This window comes from Balaenoptera physalus (genome assembly GCF_965194825.1).
Source record: "Balaenoptera physalus genome assembly, chromosome: 1".
NCBI classification, from domain to species: Eukaryota; Metazoa; Chordata; class Mammalia; order Artiodactyla; family Balaenopteridae; genus Balaenoptera; species Balaenoptera physalus.
The window spans coordinates 189882802-189902775 of NC_138882.1; the positions used below are offsets into that span (position 1 = coordinate 189882802).

The 19974-nt window shown below is 39.0% G+C and overlaps 1 protein-coding gene across 6 annotated transcripts in view; it reads left to right on the top strand.

The window, feature by feature from the left end:
* RERE (arginine-glutamic acid dipeptide repeats) overlaps positions 1-19974 on the top strand; it is a 419625-nt gene that overhangs the window by 177341 nt on the left and 222310 nt on the right. For all 6 annotated transcript variants that reach the window (XM_082460931.1, XM_082460929.1, XM_082460934.1 and 3 more), the window contains one exon: positions 13718-13788. In XM_082460931.1, coding sequence (XP_082317057.1) covers positions 13718-13788 — 71 coding nt within the window. The remainder of the gene's footprint in view (positions 1-13717; positions 13789-19974) is intronic.

The window sequence follows — 19974 nt, forward strand, 5'->3', positions numbered from 1 at the left end:
GATTGGGAAAAAATAAATCATTGCCTTTATTTTGGAGTAACACAAAAGACTCACTAACTTCACATATAGAAACTGAGTTTGTGTACGTTAACAACCTGAGTTTTGAGAAGTGTAAGCTGTCAACTAGCTATTTCTAATACAGAATAGATATTTTACAATATGATTAAACTTTACACATGGCCTCAAAACTGAAGAACAATTTTAAATTCATCTTCAATATGCCAACATTATGTATCTAGGAATTGGTTCCTGGGTTCTCTCACAGAGAGGAAATCCCTTAAGCATTATGTTGAGTGGTCATTTTAAAAAATGCTAATTTATATTTAACTGAGTGGTGATGGTGGAGTAAAGGCAGGAGAGTGATGAACATTGCTGCCTTGATAAAGGATCCTAGACTTGTATCAGCTTGTGCAACAATGTGGATAATCCTTAGTGATTAAGGGCAACTTCATGCAACCAAATAACGTGAAATTAAATCAGTAACCTTAAAATAGGCTAAAAAGTCTTTTTTTTCCCCAAACACAACAGAGAGGAATGTGAATAATGTACATACAGACTGGGGTTCTGTCAGTGACAACAAGGACTATGTGTTGGTTCATATCAAATCCAAGAATGTTAGACAACCAAACGTATAACCTTCTTGTGGTTTTCTTACTATGCAGCATTCATTATGGTAGTTAGGTCCCTTCACTGGTTTTTTTGCAAGTCTGAAGTTGTGTTTGAGAGCAGTCTTTTTTAAAAATTGCACCTGGCATTCACATCATGATTGGTGGAGGCTAGTTGTTGTAGAGACCATCAGTTTTGTCATATGTTTTACTTCTATTATCCCCCAGCTGCTAAGATTCTCAGTGCTGTGGCATCTGATACACTGACATATGGATTTCCAGCTCCCTTTTCAGCATTATTTCTGTTACCCAACTTCTGTAATGATTAGAGGTGCTCCATTTTGTTTTCTCCCCAGAGTTTACCTGCTGTTTTGCCTTTGTCCTATGAGCACATTTATAATATTTGGTTATAGGCCTTTCTTTTTATTTCTCCCCCATATTTTCCTTCCTGCATTTTTTTCTTTTGTTTTTGATGAACAAATAATACATTTTCAAGGAAGAAAATTGAAATATTCAGATAAGCAAAAGTTAAAAATTAAAGTCACTAAATTACTGTTAATATTTTGTTGTATGGTCACTTGCCTTAGTAAACAGGTGTAGGATTATGCTATTCGCTGTTTTGTAATAATGCTTTTTAACTTAACATGTCTTGAATTTATTGCCATGCCAGGAATTATCAGAGTCATTACTGCTGCTTAGTATGCCATTAAAACTGGAATTCTTAACCTTGGGTCCATGGTCAACCTAGGTGACTGTGAATAGAATTCAGGAAACTGTGAACTTGGGTGGGTAAAAAATGGCATCTTTATTTTCACTAATTTATTACATTTTAAATGACATTTAGCATTCATTTCAATTCTGAAGGTAGGTAATAAACCATAGTAATATTGGCAGTACCTGTGACACCAATATAAATCACAGATATTCTTATATGACATCACGTAGAGAAAACCATCTGAAAATAATGTTTATGTTCATCACATAGGAGGTTACTGGGGGAGTAGCCTAGTAAATCATCTTATTTAACGAATCGATAAAGAAGCACATATATTACATTGCAGTTTTTTTCTCATATTGTGACAAGTATTTCAATACATGTTTTTGTGAATTTAAAACCTTTTTTTTTTTTGGTGGAGATTGGGTGTAGAGATTGCTAAAGGCATCCATGACACAAAAAATTAGACATGCCCACATTAGTCGATAGATACCATAATGTAACTAGCTATATATAGTTGGATTTTAGGTTCTTCCCAAATATTCTCCATTATAAACAACAGTGGTGAATAGTTATCTATTCAATTCTGCTCACTTTCCTTAGAAGTGGAATTGCTGAGTTAAAGGGTATGTCTGGACTTCTAAAGATTTTTAATGAATTGCCATTACAGTTCTTTCTAGCTAATCCTGGTGTACTGTAGGACTTTGGCCTCTGCAAGTGACTCAGTTTGTGGGTTTGAAACTGGAGAAATGTTCTCTAGGCAGAGCAGGAGACTTTACGTCATCTTTAGGTAGTAAATCTTCACCTCAGAGAATGGATCAGACACATTTGCGCTCTGTTTTTTATCCACAGTTAATGGCGTGGAAAGGAAGAGGTAAAGCTGTGACATTGTATCATCTTTCTGGTATGAAGTAAAATATGGAGTATATTCTGAGAACTTAGTAGAGTATGAATTCTGGTCGGCTTTACTTTTATAAATTATATAGTGTTCCAGAAAATTTGATTATCAGCGGCCCCTGTGTTTTTGTTGAGGAGCAGCCACATAGCCTCGCTAAAGAAGTCCTAAAATCAAACCCACACCGAAGTGGAAAAGAAAGGGGGGAGCCTGAGTGGTGCCATTAGACACCATCAATCTGCCCTCCACAGAAAATGCCAGTCAATTTGCAGAAGTCATGATCTTTTCTTCCTCCTTGTGACACCTTGGGGTAGCGTCATGCTAGGAACTTGACTTGGCTGTGAAGTCTCTTCAGGGTGGCAGCTGTGGACGTTGTTCTGACTTAACGCCATCTGCCTCTAGGACTTGATTCTTAATCCCACTGGAAGGTAATGGTTTATGCTGTCCGATCAAACTATTTTAGTCATTCTGCCACGAGCTCTATGTGCTGTGTTTTTATACACTTGCTAGGGTCATCTGTTCCTTCCTAGCTTTCCCTATTAAAAGAATTAGAATATTTTCCCTAAATCATTGTTTTGGATGTCACTCTGCTCATGAATGTATTTTATTTATTTATTTGGACAGTCCTTTATTTTATTTATTTATTTTTTGTTTTGTTTTTGGCCACGTCACACGGCTTGTGGGCTCTTAGTTCCCCGACCAGGGATTGAACCCGGGCCACCTCAGTGAAAGCATGGAGTCCTAACCACTGGACCGCCAGGGAATTTCCCATGAATGTATTTTAAGTATTTTGCCACATTTCAAAATAATTTAGAGATATTTGTGTACAATGGCTGTTAGTGCTGAATTGTGAACCAGTAAATTCTTGGTCTGGTTCTTTAGCCACAGTCAAAGATTTGGTTACTCCGTTCTGTGTGGCCGCTGTTCCCATGTCATCCTGTGATCCATCTCGTGCTCCGCCTTCAGACGATACATTTGTCTGCAGGCTAACAGGAAGGCTAAGGGGAGAAGGGGCTCCTCTTTTCAGGTTTCAGTTTCCAGAAGTTGAAACACTGTATCCCATGACCAGAGCTTAGTCATGTGACCAAACCAACTCTGAGGGAGGCTGGCAAATGTCGTCTTTTTTCTGAGAGGCCGGACACCTTCTAAACCTCAGCTGTTCTTTTCTTAAGGAAGAAGGCAAGAATGAAATTATGCTCAGCTAGCAGTCTCTGTTACAGGGGGTAAAAAACAAGTACAATTAAAATTGTTGAAGACATGTAGTTATTTGTTTTCATGTCTGTCTCTAATATTAGATGGTGAACATGTCAAGGGAAGGACAGTATTTTTATTCACTTCAGTATTTCTAGTGCTTAGCTGGTGGTGCCCATAAGTCTGTGTGTGAATGTTTTATGAGTTTATGATTCTGTTCCTTTAGAATATATTTATCTTCTTTCCTTAACTTTAATGTAATCTTGACAAGATTTGCCTGTTACCGCTTTGGTTGAAATGGAGAGGTCTTGTCCCCCCTTCTCCGGTCAGTGTTCTGATTTATTTTGTCTCAGCAGATGTTCAGAACATGATTTTTTTCAAGGTACAAATTACAAAAAGTAAAACTCTCATTAAGTGTTACATTGGCCCAGAGCAGCTGCACTCATTTGTTGAAGTGTGTTGAGTAGTTTCATATAGAGCATCCAGAGCTTCTTACGGCCTGAACAATAAATGAAGTCTCTCATCTCGTTTCAGGATTCAAGAGGAATTTAGATATTTTAAATCCTGCTACCTTGCTCAGATCTTTGCTAATTTTGATTATAAAAGTGACAGGTGGATGGCAGATTACCAGACAAGATCCCGCCAGTGCCCTCCCCCCAATACTTTTTAGCCTGAGAATGATGTATATTGTTAGAAAGCAAAATTATTACATGCAGAATCCTAAGGAGATAGATAATTGCAAATTTTCGTGTAGGTGGAACTATTTTTTTCCAGATACCTGTTGAATACTTGTAAAATGATAATTATAATTCACAGTGGGCTAGAGATCTTTAATGAAAATCTGAGGTCTCAACATTTCAGTCACAGGAAAGTGACTTGATGTTTTAAATTATTCTTAAAATATCTTTAGTCTTCGACTTTATTTTAAAAGAAACACATGACCAGACAATAGTAACTACAACAAAACCCCAAATGAAAACAGTAATGATTTAAGGGAGAAAAGGAAGAGGTATGGGTAGAGTAAAGAGAGTCAGGGAACAGGCTTCATTTGCCCTTAGGAGTTTATATAAATTAAAGCAAATGATTAAATTTGAGGCCCACTGAAACTGTAATAGGCTTTGGGTAAGCTAGTAGAATTTCCTGGGGTTTGTTAGATGTCAGCTGTGGTATTAGGAGTGTTTTATTAATCAGCTGATAACAGAAGAGCACACTCTTCTTTGTCTGTAACTTTGTGCAAGGTGTTGTGGAGGTGAGATAAGGCAAGACACAAAAGTAGACAGGATTCTAGTCCCTGATCCTTCATTTTATGGGGAGAAATTACACTCATTCAAGTAACATTATTTGTCAGTAACAGGCAGTGAGTGGGCAATACCAACTGAACTGAACAGACTGTAAGTTGGTGGCGTTGGGGAAGACATGAAGGACCGTGGGAATCTTGATTTGGGTCCTGGAGGTTGGATAGAATTGCAGTAGGACCAAGTAGAGGTAGAGCATCTCTAATAGGGGCAACAGCATGAGAATGGGGCATGATTGGAATGTGGTTATAGGAGAATCAGTAACCAGCTGAGCAGATGTAAACTATCAAGCTGAAAAAAGGACTGAAAAGGATAGCTTGTGGTTTTCCTTTGCTTCTCTTATATTTGTGTGAATTGCAGTCTGATGGTCTGTGACCCTGGTGGTTATAGTTTTGGGGCAGCAAATTCTGGATGCTTGCTGTATCTGTGTGGGTCTTGATTTGATAAGTTTCTCTGAAGGTGCTTTTTTTGCACACTTTTTTTCTCCTTTAAGCATCTCTTAACACAGCTGTGTGGATGCTTAGGTGAAAGACCAATCACTCAATAAGAAAAATCACTCATGGGATTGTTGTCTGGTAAATAAAACTCAGAAGTAAATTTCTGTTAGACAGAGTATCAAACTCAAAAGTAATTCAGTACAGTATTTATTAATATGTGCTGTGTGCCCTGTTTGTATGTCTAAATCCATATGGTAAGTTTAGCTCACTTTTTTTTTTAAAGATTTTTTTTTTTTGTTATGTGGACCATTTTTAAAGTCTTTATTGAATTTGTTACAATATTGCTTCTGTTTTATGTTTTTTGATTTTCTGGCCCCGAGGCATGTGGGATCTTAGCTCCCTGACCAGGGATCGAACCCGCACCCCCTGTATTGGAAGGCGAAGTCTTAACCACTGGACCGCCAGGGAAGTCCCTAGCCTACTTTTAATAAATTTCACTTAATGTTGACATTGTGACGATTCGAAATGTATAAGAAAACCGTCCAATAGTATGCAGAGAAATATATAAGGTAGAAAATTTTGATCTTCAGTTTTGCTAGCTTAAAAACATCGGAAATAATTGAGCACCTCTGTTCAGACTGACAGACTTTCATTTCCCCAGCCTTTAGTTATAATTTAAGTCCTAACTCTTTTTGGCAAGTTGGTAGTAAATATTTGGGAAGAAATATTAAAAGAATACGTACATACATTAGTCTTACAAGGAAGGCTTATATGATGTAGATGCCTATAAAGTACAAAAAGATAATTGGTTTGGGGAATTTTGTAGCTTGATGCTTAAACTGTGCAACAGTTGCTTTTACAAAATTGAGAACTGCAGACTACAATTAACTGTCATTAATTTCGTTGAGTAGAAATATGTTCCATTTAGTGTACAATCAGGAGCCAGGCTTGAATGAGCTTAAATAGATGAAATCTAAATTATACTGACAGTCCATTAAACATTAGCAGAAAACCCGTAAAGAAAATGGATTCACTATGATACCAGTTTATAATAAAATCATTTGCCAAATAAGAATTATAGCCAGGCATTGTGAATTCTCCTGTGTATTTCCAGTGAGCACTGCAAATTGGTTGAACCATTTATTATAAAGCCAAGGCCCCTAGTGCATTGTTTTCTGAAAAGGAGCAGGCATTGTTGCTTGAAATCTGCTCTGCAGGATGTGACACCAGAAGATCAGACTAGCATTTTGTTTGTTTGTTGGCCATGTGGGAAGAGAAGAATCTTCACTGCAGCCTACCTGTCACTGGTTATTTTTTCCTCTGAATACTGGGAATTCCTGGAAATGTTTGAACTCTCTCTGGGTTGGTTTCCTAAATGTACATATTTCAACTACATTTTAGTTGTAATCTTTTTGTGTTAAAGACATTTCCACTAGCAGTCATCTTCTACTTAATATGGATTTTATAGCCGAATTTATTTTTGATAGGATTCACTGATTGGAATGAATAGAGTTGTTACCTGCCTTCTCAAGCATTAGAAAGGTAGGTACAGTAGGGCAGCAAGAGTGAGAGTGGTCTCGAAATTCCCTTCCCTCGCGTCTCTAATGCCCTGAGACACTTTGCGTCATAGGGCAGATGGCCATCACTGATTTTGAAAATAGACACCCCCCTTCCTCCCTGCCCCCACCCCACGCGCCCTTTCCCTTCTCCTAGATTCCTTGTGTTCTCTTATGGCACATAGTTCTATACAGACGCAGTAGAGAGATTCACATCACTTTACTGGAGTTTGGATGTTAAGCTGGCTAGAACCTTTTTCATAGTAGGGATTCAATATGGGTCACAAGGAGGGCTTTTTAAGGAACATTTTCAGAAGAAAATGTGGTGATGAGAGTGCCCAGAATGTTCTTGGCTTGAGTAAATACAAGTGTCAAACAGCAGCTCGTATTTAGCGTGTCAGTGTAACTAGTAAGATGCTGCTGCTGGCAGGATGATCTCTTTTCTTGTTTTACAGAGTTTTCAAGTCCATGTAGCATAGGATTGATCTGGGAATGGGGGGGAGGTCTTGCAGCAGTAGTTATTCCAAAACAGCATCACTGCTTAATGTTAGCAAGATAATTGTCTTGAATCAGTCTTCAAGCTTTTGATGCACTAGAAAATTTTCTAACTCCTAGAGGAGAAGAGGGAAAAATGGGGAATTTAAACAAATTTTCTTTTAGTTTGTTATGACCTGCCTCTCTACCCCCTCCCACCAGCTAACTTGATTTTTCTCATAATTTAATTCCCTATTGGCATAATAATTCCCTGTTAGCAATGAGGATAAAGAAAGGTAAATGTTTGCTAAATGTATATAGTGTTGTTTTTAGACAAAAACCCGTGTAAAATTTGTAGTACTACTTGGGAATCTGTAGACATGAATACATGGAGTTTAATTTTCATGAAGGTCGAAAAGGAAGGAACCAAGGATATATGTCACCTGAGATATTAGAATCTTTAAGAAGATGTTATCAAGCCATTTTGGGTGACAGTTTTCAGGGTCAAAACACAGGAAAAGGGTAAGGACTAACAAGATTTCACTTACAGAGGTGCTGTTTTCCCAATTTTTGTTTCCTTTTCCCTTTTAAGTTCTCCACTATTCCCAGACAATGCAAGTATCCCTTCCCCACAAAAGAATCTAGCAGAAAACTAAAAGTAGGTCATCCTGCAATTGAGTTATTTCTTTTTTCTTTCTTTTTTTTTTTTGGCCGCACTGCATGGCACGCGGAACTTCCCCGACCAGGGATCGAACCCGTGCCCCCTGCAGTGGAAGCGCAGAGTCTTAACCACTGGATGGACCACCAGGGAAGTCATATTTCTTAAAGAAGTATTTATTAGAAAACCGCATCTTGTATGTTGATATTGCTAGAGCATAGCCTTCTTGCTAGGATCTTGTGTAACTTCTTTTCTGTTTTAATATTTTCATTCAATTCATTTGTTCCTCGTGTGGTTTTTGAGTGTCTACCGTGCGGAAGGTAGTAGTATATCGTTTACAGAGGTGAGGCGTGGTGACAGGTGTGGCTCTTGTAGAGAGCAGGAAGCAAGATGAGAGGCTCTGATAGAGGCCAGGTGGCGCACGGGGGATTGGGATTCAGGTATCGGGATTTCAGAGTAGTTGCTAGTGTGTGCGTGCGCGCTCACGCACACACACCCTTTTGTGTGTGGGAAATTTGGAAGCATCCATGTTAACTAGCAAGATACTCGTGGACTTTATTCTGCGGTGTTAGACCAGCTGCCGTTAGCTGATGGAGTAGTTCAGAGTGTCGACGGCGGAGGAACCCTGTGTAAGAGGAAGGGAAAGCCGGAGGACAGAGCAGTCCCGAGGGTCACCCTCCGTGGCCACTGCTGCGCCACCCAGCTGGATCTCTGGGGAGTTTGTTTGTGAGAAAGGCTTTGTTCACGCGTGCTCTTCATAAGGAAAGGTTTTCTATTGGAAATTATGTTAGAGTGGCACTGTCATGCTTTGCAGAGGGGCGAGAAGGTATTGGGTTGGCCAGAAAGTAAAGTAAGATGTTATGAAAAACGCAAACAAACTTTTTGGCCAGCCCAATTATTTCAAAGATTAATAGGCAGAAATACATTCACGGAGAAAGAAATTCTTTCCCGGGACAGAGCCCGTGGCTGAGCGTCGTCCGCCGCTTGCTTGGTTGGTGGGCAGAGTCGGGGTCCACTGTGCTTGTGAGGAGGCTTTCAGGAAGGATGCTGACAGGCTCTTGGTATTTCAGGATGACAGACTGCCTGATGCTTCAGGCTGTGGTTTTTACCCTTGAGAGGACCCTGCTCTTGCTCTGTTTACATAAGGCTGCTGATTTGCTGAGGGCTGAAAAAGCAGAGAGGGCTTTCTTTGCCTCCAGAATCTGCCTTTGCGTTTTGGCTGACTTCCTTCTCTAGCGTAGCAAATGCTCTGTTGTTTGCAGATGGCACAAGAGATTCTTGGACACAAAGCTACGTTGAGGTTGTGAGAGACAGCCAGAATCTCCCTGTTCAATATCATTGCCCACATCGTGAACACAGGATTTGAGGTCACTTAATCGTGTGATCCATTTCCAGGCAGAGACTGCATGTTAGGAAATAAATCGTAACCTAGACCCATGGTTTCATTTGCAGACACCCCTGGTAAAGAAAAAAATTTGTTATCCTGGGTTGTTTGGAATCATTGATATTGATGGTAGTAGCCTCACTCATTTTTTCTGGCCCATTTCGGGCTTGCTGATTTTAAGATTTAAAAAATATATATTTGCCTTGCAACAGCCGTTAGCTCAATCTGGTAAATATGCATTTTCATATGGGTAATTTTGAAAATGCGCATTATGCACTTAATGGGTCGCATCGGCTTTGCTCAGTTCTTTCAGAACTGCTAGCTTGCTTTCTTTTTTAAAGGCTCTTTTTCTTTTTTTCAAAAAAAGGTATCTGCAGTACTTGTGTTGGCCATGGGGAATTTTCAGGTTGAGGATCAATATCCAACTGACTGAAACCAATTTTACAGCCAGCTTCAGACAATCCGTGCTCCCATAAGTTGCATGAAAAATTGTTGGCAAATCATTTTGGCTTTAAAAGATTGCTGGGCGTGTATCCCAAGTGATTTTTTTTTTTTTAATGATTTTTTAAAAAATTGGGGTATAGTTGCTTTATAGTGTTGTATTTGTTTCTGCTGTACAACAAAGTGAATCAGCTGTATGTATACATATGTCCTCTCCCTCTTGGACCTCCCTCCCCCCTCCCCCCCATCCCCCCCATCTAGGTCACCACAGAGCACCGAGCTGAGCTCCCGGGTTCGGGCCAGCTCTCTGTTTGACACATGGTAGCGTATATATGTTAACCCTAATCTCCCCATTCGCCCCCGCCCCCGCGTCCTGTCCACACGTCCGTCCTCTATGTCTGCGTCTCTATTCCTGCCCTGCAGATAGGTTCCCCTGTACCATTTTTCTGGATCCCACATATATGCGTTAATATACGTTGTTTTTCTCTTTCTGACTTACTTCACTCTGTATGACAGACTCTAGGTCCATCCACGTCTCCACAAATGACCCAGTTTTGTTCCTTTTTATATTGACTTATGTTTTCATCATTCCCTTCCCAGATAAAACACTTTATTTTTGTGCTAACTGTAAACATCTATGTAAAGTTATTTTCTTAAATAGCTGCTTAATTAATAAGACGAGGGAAATATTTCTGAGTTATATGGCCTTATTTAACCTTATTTTGAAAATTATTATGAGCAATAATAAGTAGACTTTTGTGTGTGTGTGAGACTTAAATTCCAAATTGTTTTTAGGATGTATTCTCTTTTAGTTAGATCCCCCTATTTTTTATGGGAGGGTTAAAAAGAAAAGTTTGACTCTACAATAATTTTTCATGCTTTCCTTTTTTAAAATGATTTAGAAAAATCAAATCAAAACAATGTATTTTCCCCTATTCCTATGGCAAGTTTGACATGTGAAAAATTTTAATTCATGTCAAGAATTTTAATAACCTCTGATCTTGGTCATTGTGTGTTTTATGACCATATTTATGTAAAATAAACTCTAAGTGTTGTCACTTAATTTTGAAGATAATTTTGAAGATAAGTTCAGTCAGACCGTTTCACATGTAAGTTTCAAAATACTGATAGAGATCACTTGATGCAGTGACCTGCTTTGCATATTACTAGCCTTGTACATTGGAATCTCATATCTGAATTTATAGCTTTGGATCAATTGGGGTTGCCACGATAACTTTTTAAACAGAAAGAGGTGACTTTTTATCTAGTAATAAGGCATTGATAGGTAAACGTGGTAATTCCATGTGTTAGGTTTGTGAATCTGCTCTCTCCCACTACCTTATCCCTCACGGCAGTGCTCCTCAGGCCAGGGCTGCAGGGCGGCCTCCGGTGAGACCACGGAGAAGCGTTTCGGCAAAGGGATATCAGTAGTTGTCCTTGACATCCCAGCGTATTCCTTTCCTTTCTCCTCTAACAGATATACGTTCAGGTGTATTTAGAGATAATCATTTTCCTGAATGTAAATTTGTAGTTGAGAAATGGAAGAATATAGATTCTCTCTCCTATTCTGGAAAGCTTTTTAATATATAAGTTAATAGCTACTTTATGTTTTTACTTTATGTAAGAGAGTTTATAGTAATAATGATTCTGTTGATTATGAAAAAAGAATATAAAGCTTTTCTTTGTGTAAAAAGAATAAAGTTATTCGTAATCCTCGCTATCTAACCATCTGTCATTGATTTCAGTTCTGTCTAGTCTTACCAACACCAGTGTCAGGCATTAGTCCTTGGGGGGGGGGGTGAATGCAGAAATGAGTAAGTTTGGTTTCTTTGAGCTCAAAATTGATAGTGAAGTAGACAGTGCAGACCATCTGACTGCCAAATAACTGACCACACAGGGGATGTAAGCTGTCAACTTTATATAAAGGAAAGGAAATTTTACATCAAGGAGAGGAGATGTTGTTTCTTTACAGAGGAGTCGTGAGAATTTACTGCCCCTGGAGGCAACTCATTATAAGGTTGCAGGTGCTTGTAAGAATAAAGGAATAAAGAAGGTTTGGTATGGATGGGGTACGGGAGTTGGTGTTTCTTTAAGGCAGTGCAGCCTAGGGGAGAGCGAGATGTAATGTGGGATCAGGCCATCGAATACAGCAAGTTTTTTTTGTCACGTGAGCTTTAAGAAAGTGGAGATGATTAGTTAGGAAGGGACCTGTTAGTTTTGAAGTCAGTGAATAGTAGCTAGGTATGACAGTGTCACATTATGAGATACAGAAAATACTTCCTTCTGTAGGAGGTGATAGGAAGAAGAGGGCATATGGGCTGTGATTTGTGTTCAGGTGAGATGAGTAAACAGTGGATATCTAGAGATGTGAAATGCTGGTAGTGGGTACAACAAGGATTGGAACACAGAAATTAAGAACCTTGGGTTGTCCCCACACTGTGCAAGTCGGAACTACAGTTTTTATTTAGGGAATGCGTTTCTTCAGTTTTTACTTGAATAGCAAGTTAGGCTTAGGTAGAGAACTCTCTACCACAGTGGGAAGAGATCTCTTCTTTGTCCCTTAAGGTGATTAGCATGGTAAGTGGATGTTGCCTGAATGTTGAACAGAATTTTTTTCCCAGCATCCTGGACTTTGGAACAAGATAGAAAGCTCAGTCAGCAGTTCATTCCTGAGCTGCTGATTTATATGGATTCAGAGATCGAATTGCTGTTGTTGAGCCTACATCTGAGTAGAGAAATCTGTTGGGAAATTCTGGATGCCTAAATGATTGGCTTTCAGATTTCTTCTTTTTCTGTAATGACTTTGGGCTACAAGAATCCTGATGTCTTTCAGGAAGTTTCTTGGAAGGAAGTGGCCTTTAGTCTTCTTCGTGTCTTTCTTCCTGTTCTGCCTCTTAGTGGGTCTGCTGGCCCCTGTGGTGGGACTAGAATTTCCACTTGATCGAGGGCTCCAAACCTCTGCTCCTTTGCTTTTTGCCGGGGAGGGTGTTGTTAACATGCGTGAAATGAAGAAGTAGAGGAACCTGCCTGTGTTCTCAAGCATCTGGAGTTATTCTAAGACACGTTTGTTGTGAAGGGTCATGAGGAAGGATAAAACACATGGCATTTTAAACGTGGGCATTATGGTCACTCTCCCTAGAAAATTTGATTGACTGCAGATGCCTTTACTTCTGAGTAAATAATGCCTAGATTTTCCTGTCCTGAGCTTTATGATGATCTTCGGTTGTAGTGTGGAGAGTTTTTACATTCCTTTATAGTCACTGCTTCCCTTAAAATCATTGCTTCTTTAAAAAAAAAAATGTGTCTTAACTGGTCATTTTAAAAAATAACCTTTAGACTCCAGCTGTTGAGAGCATCAAAAATAATTACCCAGCCACCGCCATGTCAAGTGTAATTTAAGAAAGTGCTCTTCTTCCCTGAGGAAAATCTAATTTGGTTTACTTCATTCCATCTCTGATTGGCTGCCTTGGTTTTCTTTACTATTAGAAAATATGTTCAGGTTAAAATTTAATAGAAAGTTATCCATAAGATACTAGATTGGTTTTCTTTTTCTTCATGTGGGTGAAAAGGTCGTTGTAATAGCATGTTCAAGCTAATCTTCTTTACATATTTCACTTATTTCCTCACAAAATATTTATTAAAAATAAAGCAGCACTTGGCAAAGCTGTTTCTCTTTGTGAAGACGGGGAGCATCTATGTGAGTAAGATATTCAGGATTTTGTCTTGGTGTGTAACCTTGAGCAAGTAATTCCCTTTATCGAAGTTTCTCCATCTGACTATGGATAATCCCATGGGATTCCCACTCCCCCTTCTTCAGGGATGCTGGAAACAATAATTGAGGCTTTATCAAGTTATTTAAATTATCAGAAAGTGGTCAAAAAGAACCCAAGAGCTGTTTTCCTTTAGCTTAAAATTATTTGTCATTTAATATCACCTTTAAAAATTTATTTTCTATAAAAAGGCATGTGCTTTGTCATTTATTTATTTATGCAGTGGCTTTATGGGCCCTGTCTTTGATCCATTAAAGGTAAATGCCATTGTTTTAAATTTTCTTTTTCTTTTAAAGACTGTGTGTATATCGAGAGTCGGAGGCCAAACACACCGTATTTCATCTGTAGCATCCAAGACTTCAAACTGGTAAGCATCTTTTCATGTGCTCTTGATTCTACTCTGTACCTTCTCTTTTCCCAGTTCCACTGGCTGTCTCTTTTGATTGCTTCTCTATCGTATTGACTTGGTAACCAGTTCACCTCTGAGTGCTGACTGCCTGGTGACTGCAACACTCAATTAAGGCAGTAATCAGCTTTATAACACTAAGTGTAAACAAATGTTTCTGAAGTTTTTATTCATTTAGTAGCTGTGTTCTGACAACAATTTCAGAGATTCCCTTGAGCTCCTGTAGTAGTTCATTTTTTCTCAGCCATTGTGAAGAACCTGACGTAAAATAAATTTTGGATTTGATGGTGAGTTGGGGGGAAAAAAGAGAATATAAATGGGCCAGAGATGATTATTTTCTGTGGCGATTGTAATTTACTTAGGTATTTTAAGCAAATATGGAGTGTATCTTGAACCTTTTCTGGGGTCTCCCGTGTTGGAAGTCGGGGAAGGAAGTTTGGCTTGGGGATGATATAGCTACAGTACTTTCTCATTAAAAACCTTTCACAGGTACCTAAGTGCCAATATTGCCCAGTATGAAATCTCTTGTTTTTAGACCACTGGTTCTCACACTTGGGGCTTTGGATCCCCTGATATCCGTAGAGATTTTGCAGAGGTCTGTAAATAAGCATTCTCAGTCTTAAATAAATTAAATAAATATACTCCACACATGTCTGTACAACTGCTTTTCAAATGTATTAATATGCTGCTCTGATTTTTAAAATTAACTTACTTAATGACAGTACGTAGTTAAGAATCACTTTGTTATGTGTTTTCCTCAAGCAGTTGTTATGTGAAGTGCTATCGAAGTAGTGTCATTTGGGGAATCTTTTGAAACATTTAGATGTTAAGAAAGGATCCTGTACAGTAAGTCGCCTACATACGAACGAGTTCTGTTCCGAGAGTGTGTTCCTAAGTCCAACAGAGTTAGCCTAGGTACCCAACTAACACAATTGGCTATATACCGCTGCTTTTACGCTTGCTTGCAGACATCCTGGGCTTGAAATAAAGATACTGTACTACTGTATACTGTACTGTACAGTAAAGTACACGAAAGCACAACCACTTGTAGAGGATGCACACACATGATAATGTACGCCAGACACATGCACTAACTTACGTGATTGCACATGTGAATGCACGTTTGCATCTTTGAAAGGTCGCAACTTGAAGGTTCGTATGTAGGGGACTTTTTGTACTTGAAGGTTATGAACCACTGTGTACATTCTTAGGTCTGGAGAAATCCTAATTCTTTAGCTTTGTAGAGATATGTGTCAGTATCTGTGAAAGCCATTATTTCCAAAATGCTTTGTAACTTTTGATAATACTTGTGCTCTGACATACATTGTATGTGATATTTCAGCCTAAAGAAAAGTAATGTAGTCTGAACTCTGCATCTCCTTAGTTTTTTTTTAATGCATTTTAAATGACTCCAAATGTCCAATTAGTATATGCGATTGAGTTAGTTAAAAAGTTGCATGCCATTTATTTTTCTTTGTTCAAAAATTATCATGTAAGTAATAACATGCTTTTTGCTACTTTAAAAGAAAGTAAAATGGGCCATTTACTGCTAAGATTTCTTTATTCTTGGTAGGCTGCTTTTACCTTCTAGTTTTACAAGGTGGCCTTGCGGTTTAATCTTGTAAAAAGCACGTGCTTTCTGCTCAGATTTTATGTCAACATGAGGTTTTACCATGTTTTAGAGGTCTTTGCTATTTATTATGTGTTGCCTTCCAAAGATTTTTTTCCACAGTTGCTGCACTGACATCTGCAGCTCTGGGCGGTGGCCTTGTTTCCCGGAGAGTTTCCTGTTGCTCGTGGTGCTGCTGCTGCTCTTTCCCTGCTCATTGTCTTTGTGCGGGGTCTTTACCAGATGCAGTACCACTGCGCCATGGAAAAGATACAGCTGTGAAAGAAAACTGCAGAGATTTTTCTTTTACCTATTAGCGTCTGAGCCCCTTTTGTACAGTTTTTCCACGTTAGCAGGTGCCTTCGTGTTTGAATGGCGTCTCTTATGAAATGCTGATTACAATGTGATAGTTGCTGTTCAGGGCAGAGGTTCCTGCTGAGCTACAGTAATTGCTCAGGGTATTAACAGCAATAAAAGCTGAAACTTCTGTCACCAGGATTGGTCTAGTACAGCACATTAAAGCTGTCTGCAGAAACAGCATGGGAAGTGGGGTGCTCTAGGTTTAGGTGCCTTTTTCTAAGTCACATATTGCTATGTCAGATGTTTTTGTTTGAGTTCTGTATTCAGCACGTATTCACAGTTTTTGTGTAAGAATAACAGGGATGTTGAAGAAATATTTGCTCCTGGAAGGAATGTGTTTATTGTCTGGATACCCGCTTTCTTTCCTTGTTTCTCAATACTACTTATAAAAAGATAACCTAATAGATAAGAATAACCATAGACGTCTTTTCCTTCAGCTTAACCTATAAGGGGAAGAGATGAACAGAAGGAAATGTTCTTTGTTTCTTTGCAAGGTTTCAAAAAGAAGAAATTGGAGTTGGTTTTGCCCACAGCAAATACCATGCATGGCAAGTGGAACAGTGGAAAACAAAAACCCAATAGCTTTGACATGTTGTTGATTAATTATGTATTTTATCTTTTTATGGTTTGAGGTTTAACTGAGAGATGGATTTCTTTGTTTATACCATAAATTAGAATCAGTCCTTTTAGCCTGGTGAGTTTGGAGAACAAGATGTGTTTGGGGACTGTCAGAGGCACTGGGTGAATGCCCTTTGTAGGGCAGGAAGCTGGGAGAAGCAGAGGGTTGGAGCAGCTGTGCAGAGAGAGAGAGAGAGAGCACGAGCGCTCTCCCTGAGTCCTGCTGTATTGGTGCTTCTTCCCGTTGGATTCTTAGATTATCCTTATTGTCTCTTCTGAGTAGAGGGCTCTTTTCTTGGGCCAGCTTGAGCAGATCTCTAGTAACCATAACTGAAAGAGCCTGCTATCACATCTGCATATGCTGTGCTCCCATAGCTTTTCTAGGTCACTGTGTTTGCTTTGAGGGTTTTGTTCCCGAATGAGTCACTGTCATCACGGAGCAATATATCCCAGAGTGCAGTTAGGAGCGTTTTGGGTTATCACCAGTGCCTTCGACAGGCATTTGTTGAAAGCCTACTTTGTGTTCTTTGTTGAGCGCAGCACCATAAGGGGGACTGAAGAATCTTAAGATATAGTTCCTTCCCTCAGTGATCTTAGGTTGTGATTGGACAGACAGTGGCTGTGGTGTTACTGGATGTCAGCCCTCTTTGGGGAACGCTGAATAGGACTGATGTGGAGGAAGCCATTCACGTAATGTCCTAAGAGAAAGATTCCTTACTTTTACTAAAAAACAGTAAGCTTCCATTTTTATAGAAGTCCAGGCCTTAGCATAATAGAATTAATTTGCTATCTAGAAATAATCATGGATTCTGAGAATGCTTAACAAGGAGATTATTGAGATTAGTGGTTTCCATTCAGCATAGCACCAAGGATCCTTGCTCCTTGTCTGGCTCTAATAGTGGTGCTTCGTACCTAATTCTTCATTCACAGATAAGTAGTTGAAGCCATTCCTCTAATACTCTGCATGGGAATTCTGTGTGGATTCCTAATGAGTTTCTATTTTTTGTTAAATAGAAAAAATATGTTTGTTTCCTTGAGTTATATAATTATTAATTCTTTAGCTGTTACATGAAATGAATTTTCAGGTCGGATAGGTAAATTATTACAAATATTATTTTGAGCAGATACCATTGATTCATTTTTGCTACTGTTTGGCCTATTAAAATGTAATTGTCTTTAAAATTAAACCTAAGATTCCTTAGAGTTGGGGATATGTCTTTGGTGATGTTAGGCTATCTCCAGTTGACTTTTTAGGGCTCAGTGTGTTGTCACTGCCCTGCACCGATGCATGTGCTCTTGTGTCGTTTCTGTCCCTAACAGCATACGTTCTTAGTGCTGACTTTGAACGTGGAGTAGTGAAGGGCGCCTGCCACTTGTTACCTTGGTGAAGGCACATCTCCATTGCTGCTGTGAGTGGGGGGCCGAGCTCGTTAAGGTGCAGCGCCGTGTACACCTCTTGTTTCACAGTCGAATGTGAGCAGCTGGGGGAGGAACATTTGGAGTTTCCTTCCAGTTCCTGGTCTGTACCTGTAACCCTACGCAAAGGCTGGTCACCGCAGCGCAGCAATCAGGGGCTTCAGCTTAGGTTCCACTTACCGTTGAAATTGCCCTCTCTCCACCAAATTGAGTTTCTCACAAGTGTATTAAAAGCAAGAAGCTGCTTTTCCTTCTTTGAAATGAAAACTTACTGAGAATAAGTAATCGTATCTTCTCGGTTTTTTTTGTTAGAGACCTTTACGTAGATAGTGCTGGGAGATAAGGGAGGTTTCGTTAACATGCACTCTTGTGTACATACGTGTGTACACACAGTGAGTTAATCATCATTTATGTATTATACACCACAGTTAGTTAACCCCAGCTTGGTGGATGTGACCAGTCAGCACAGAATGTATGGTGTATGGGCATTCAGGAAATGGGCATCGTTTTAATATTAGGTCAGCCTTGTATTGAAAACTTTTGGGGGTGGGGGGCAGGAAATCTGCATTAATTTGAACATGGCTAATTCAGAATTTTAGATGTGATTCAGGGACTGAGTTGGGGGATGGTAGAGTGCATGGGTTGGGAGCTGGACTTTGACATCAGCTGATCTGTTCCATCAGTTGCTATCTTCCATGACCTTGGGCAAGACACTAAACCCTCCTAACCTTGCTGTACTTACCTATGAAGTTGGGATATAAGCACCTACCTTGCAGATGGGTTGTTTTTAGATTAAAAGATCAAGCCTACAAAGTGGACAGTGCAGTGCCTGGGCCATGGGATGATCGTGACGTTGACATTTAGTTGGCGCTCTAGGTTTAAGCTTTGTAAGGACAGATACCACCACGTCTGTTTTATTCATTGATGCATGCATTGCCCATATAAGATCCATACTAAATATTTACTGAATATTGAATGAAGTTACATTTCAGTGGAAAAAATTGACTGGCTGACGTTTTCAAAAATCTTTAGTAGTAGTTTGATACAGTCCATGCATTAACTACAAATTAACCTTCCATTTATTAAACAGACCAAAGAGATCTGCTTCTTTACCTTTAGTTAGCCTGCAATGTGTAGTATTTTATATATTTAAATAATAAAATTCTAAAAATACTTTAAACCTCAGTTTTAATTTTCTTCAGGAAGTTTATGTGAGTGTAGCCAAAGTCATAACATTTTTTAGGCATTATTCTGTTTCGAATTTTCTACGTCACTGACTTTTAGCAAAGATAAATGAGGGCTTAGTCTATATGTAAACATCCAGAGAAGGCCAGCTGATATGAAAAATGCCATAGGATGTGATGATTTGTTTCTGTGTGAAACAGTAGTTGTTTCCTCTTTTGGTTTTTTATAGACCCTCAAGTTAGGCCTGCAGAATTGAGTCTATTTGTAGTTTCTTTTTCTCTTTACCCTCTTTGTTCATTCCCTGTAAAAAGGTCAGTACCACTTGGTTACAGCTTTGTGACTTGAGTGTAGTGTTGGATAATGAAGTGAAGACTTTGAAGTTTGTTATCAAGTGTTTTCAGTTTATAGAGCGAGGAGTTACATCTTACTTAGATAGTGGAAAGTATAGCAGAGACAGTTCTTTAAAAAGAGTTGTTCCTTTTTGTTAGTTTAATTGTTCTCACCTGTCAGCAGTGGGTGCATCCGTGGGACGGTGCTCTTATACAGTGATTTCTAGGTCAAGAAAAAGTTGGAAAAAAGAAGGAAATTTTGCCATTTGTAACAACATGAATGGACTTGGAGGGTACTTTGCTAAGTGAAGTAAGTCAGACAGAGAAAGACAAGCACTGTATGATATCACTTTAGTGTGGAATCTAAAAAATACAACAAACTAGTGACTATAATTTAAAAAAAGAAACAGACTTACAGATATAGAGAACAAATTAGTGTATCAGTGGGGAGAGGGAAGAGGGGAGGGGCAAGATAGGGGTAGGGGATTAAGAGGTACCAACTCTTATGTGTAAAATAAGGTACAAGGATATATTGTACAACACGGAATATACCGAATATTCTGTAAATAACTGTAAATAACTGTAAATGGACTATAATCTTTAAAAACTGTGAATCACTATATTGTATAC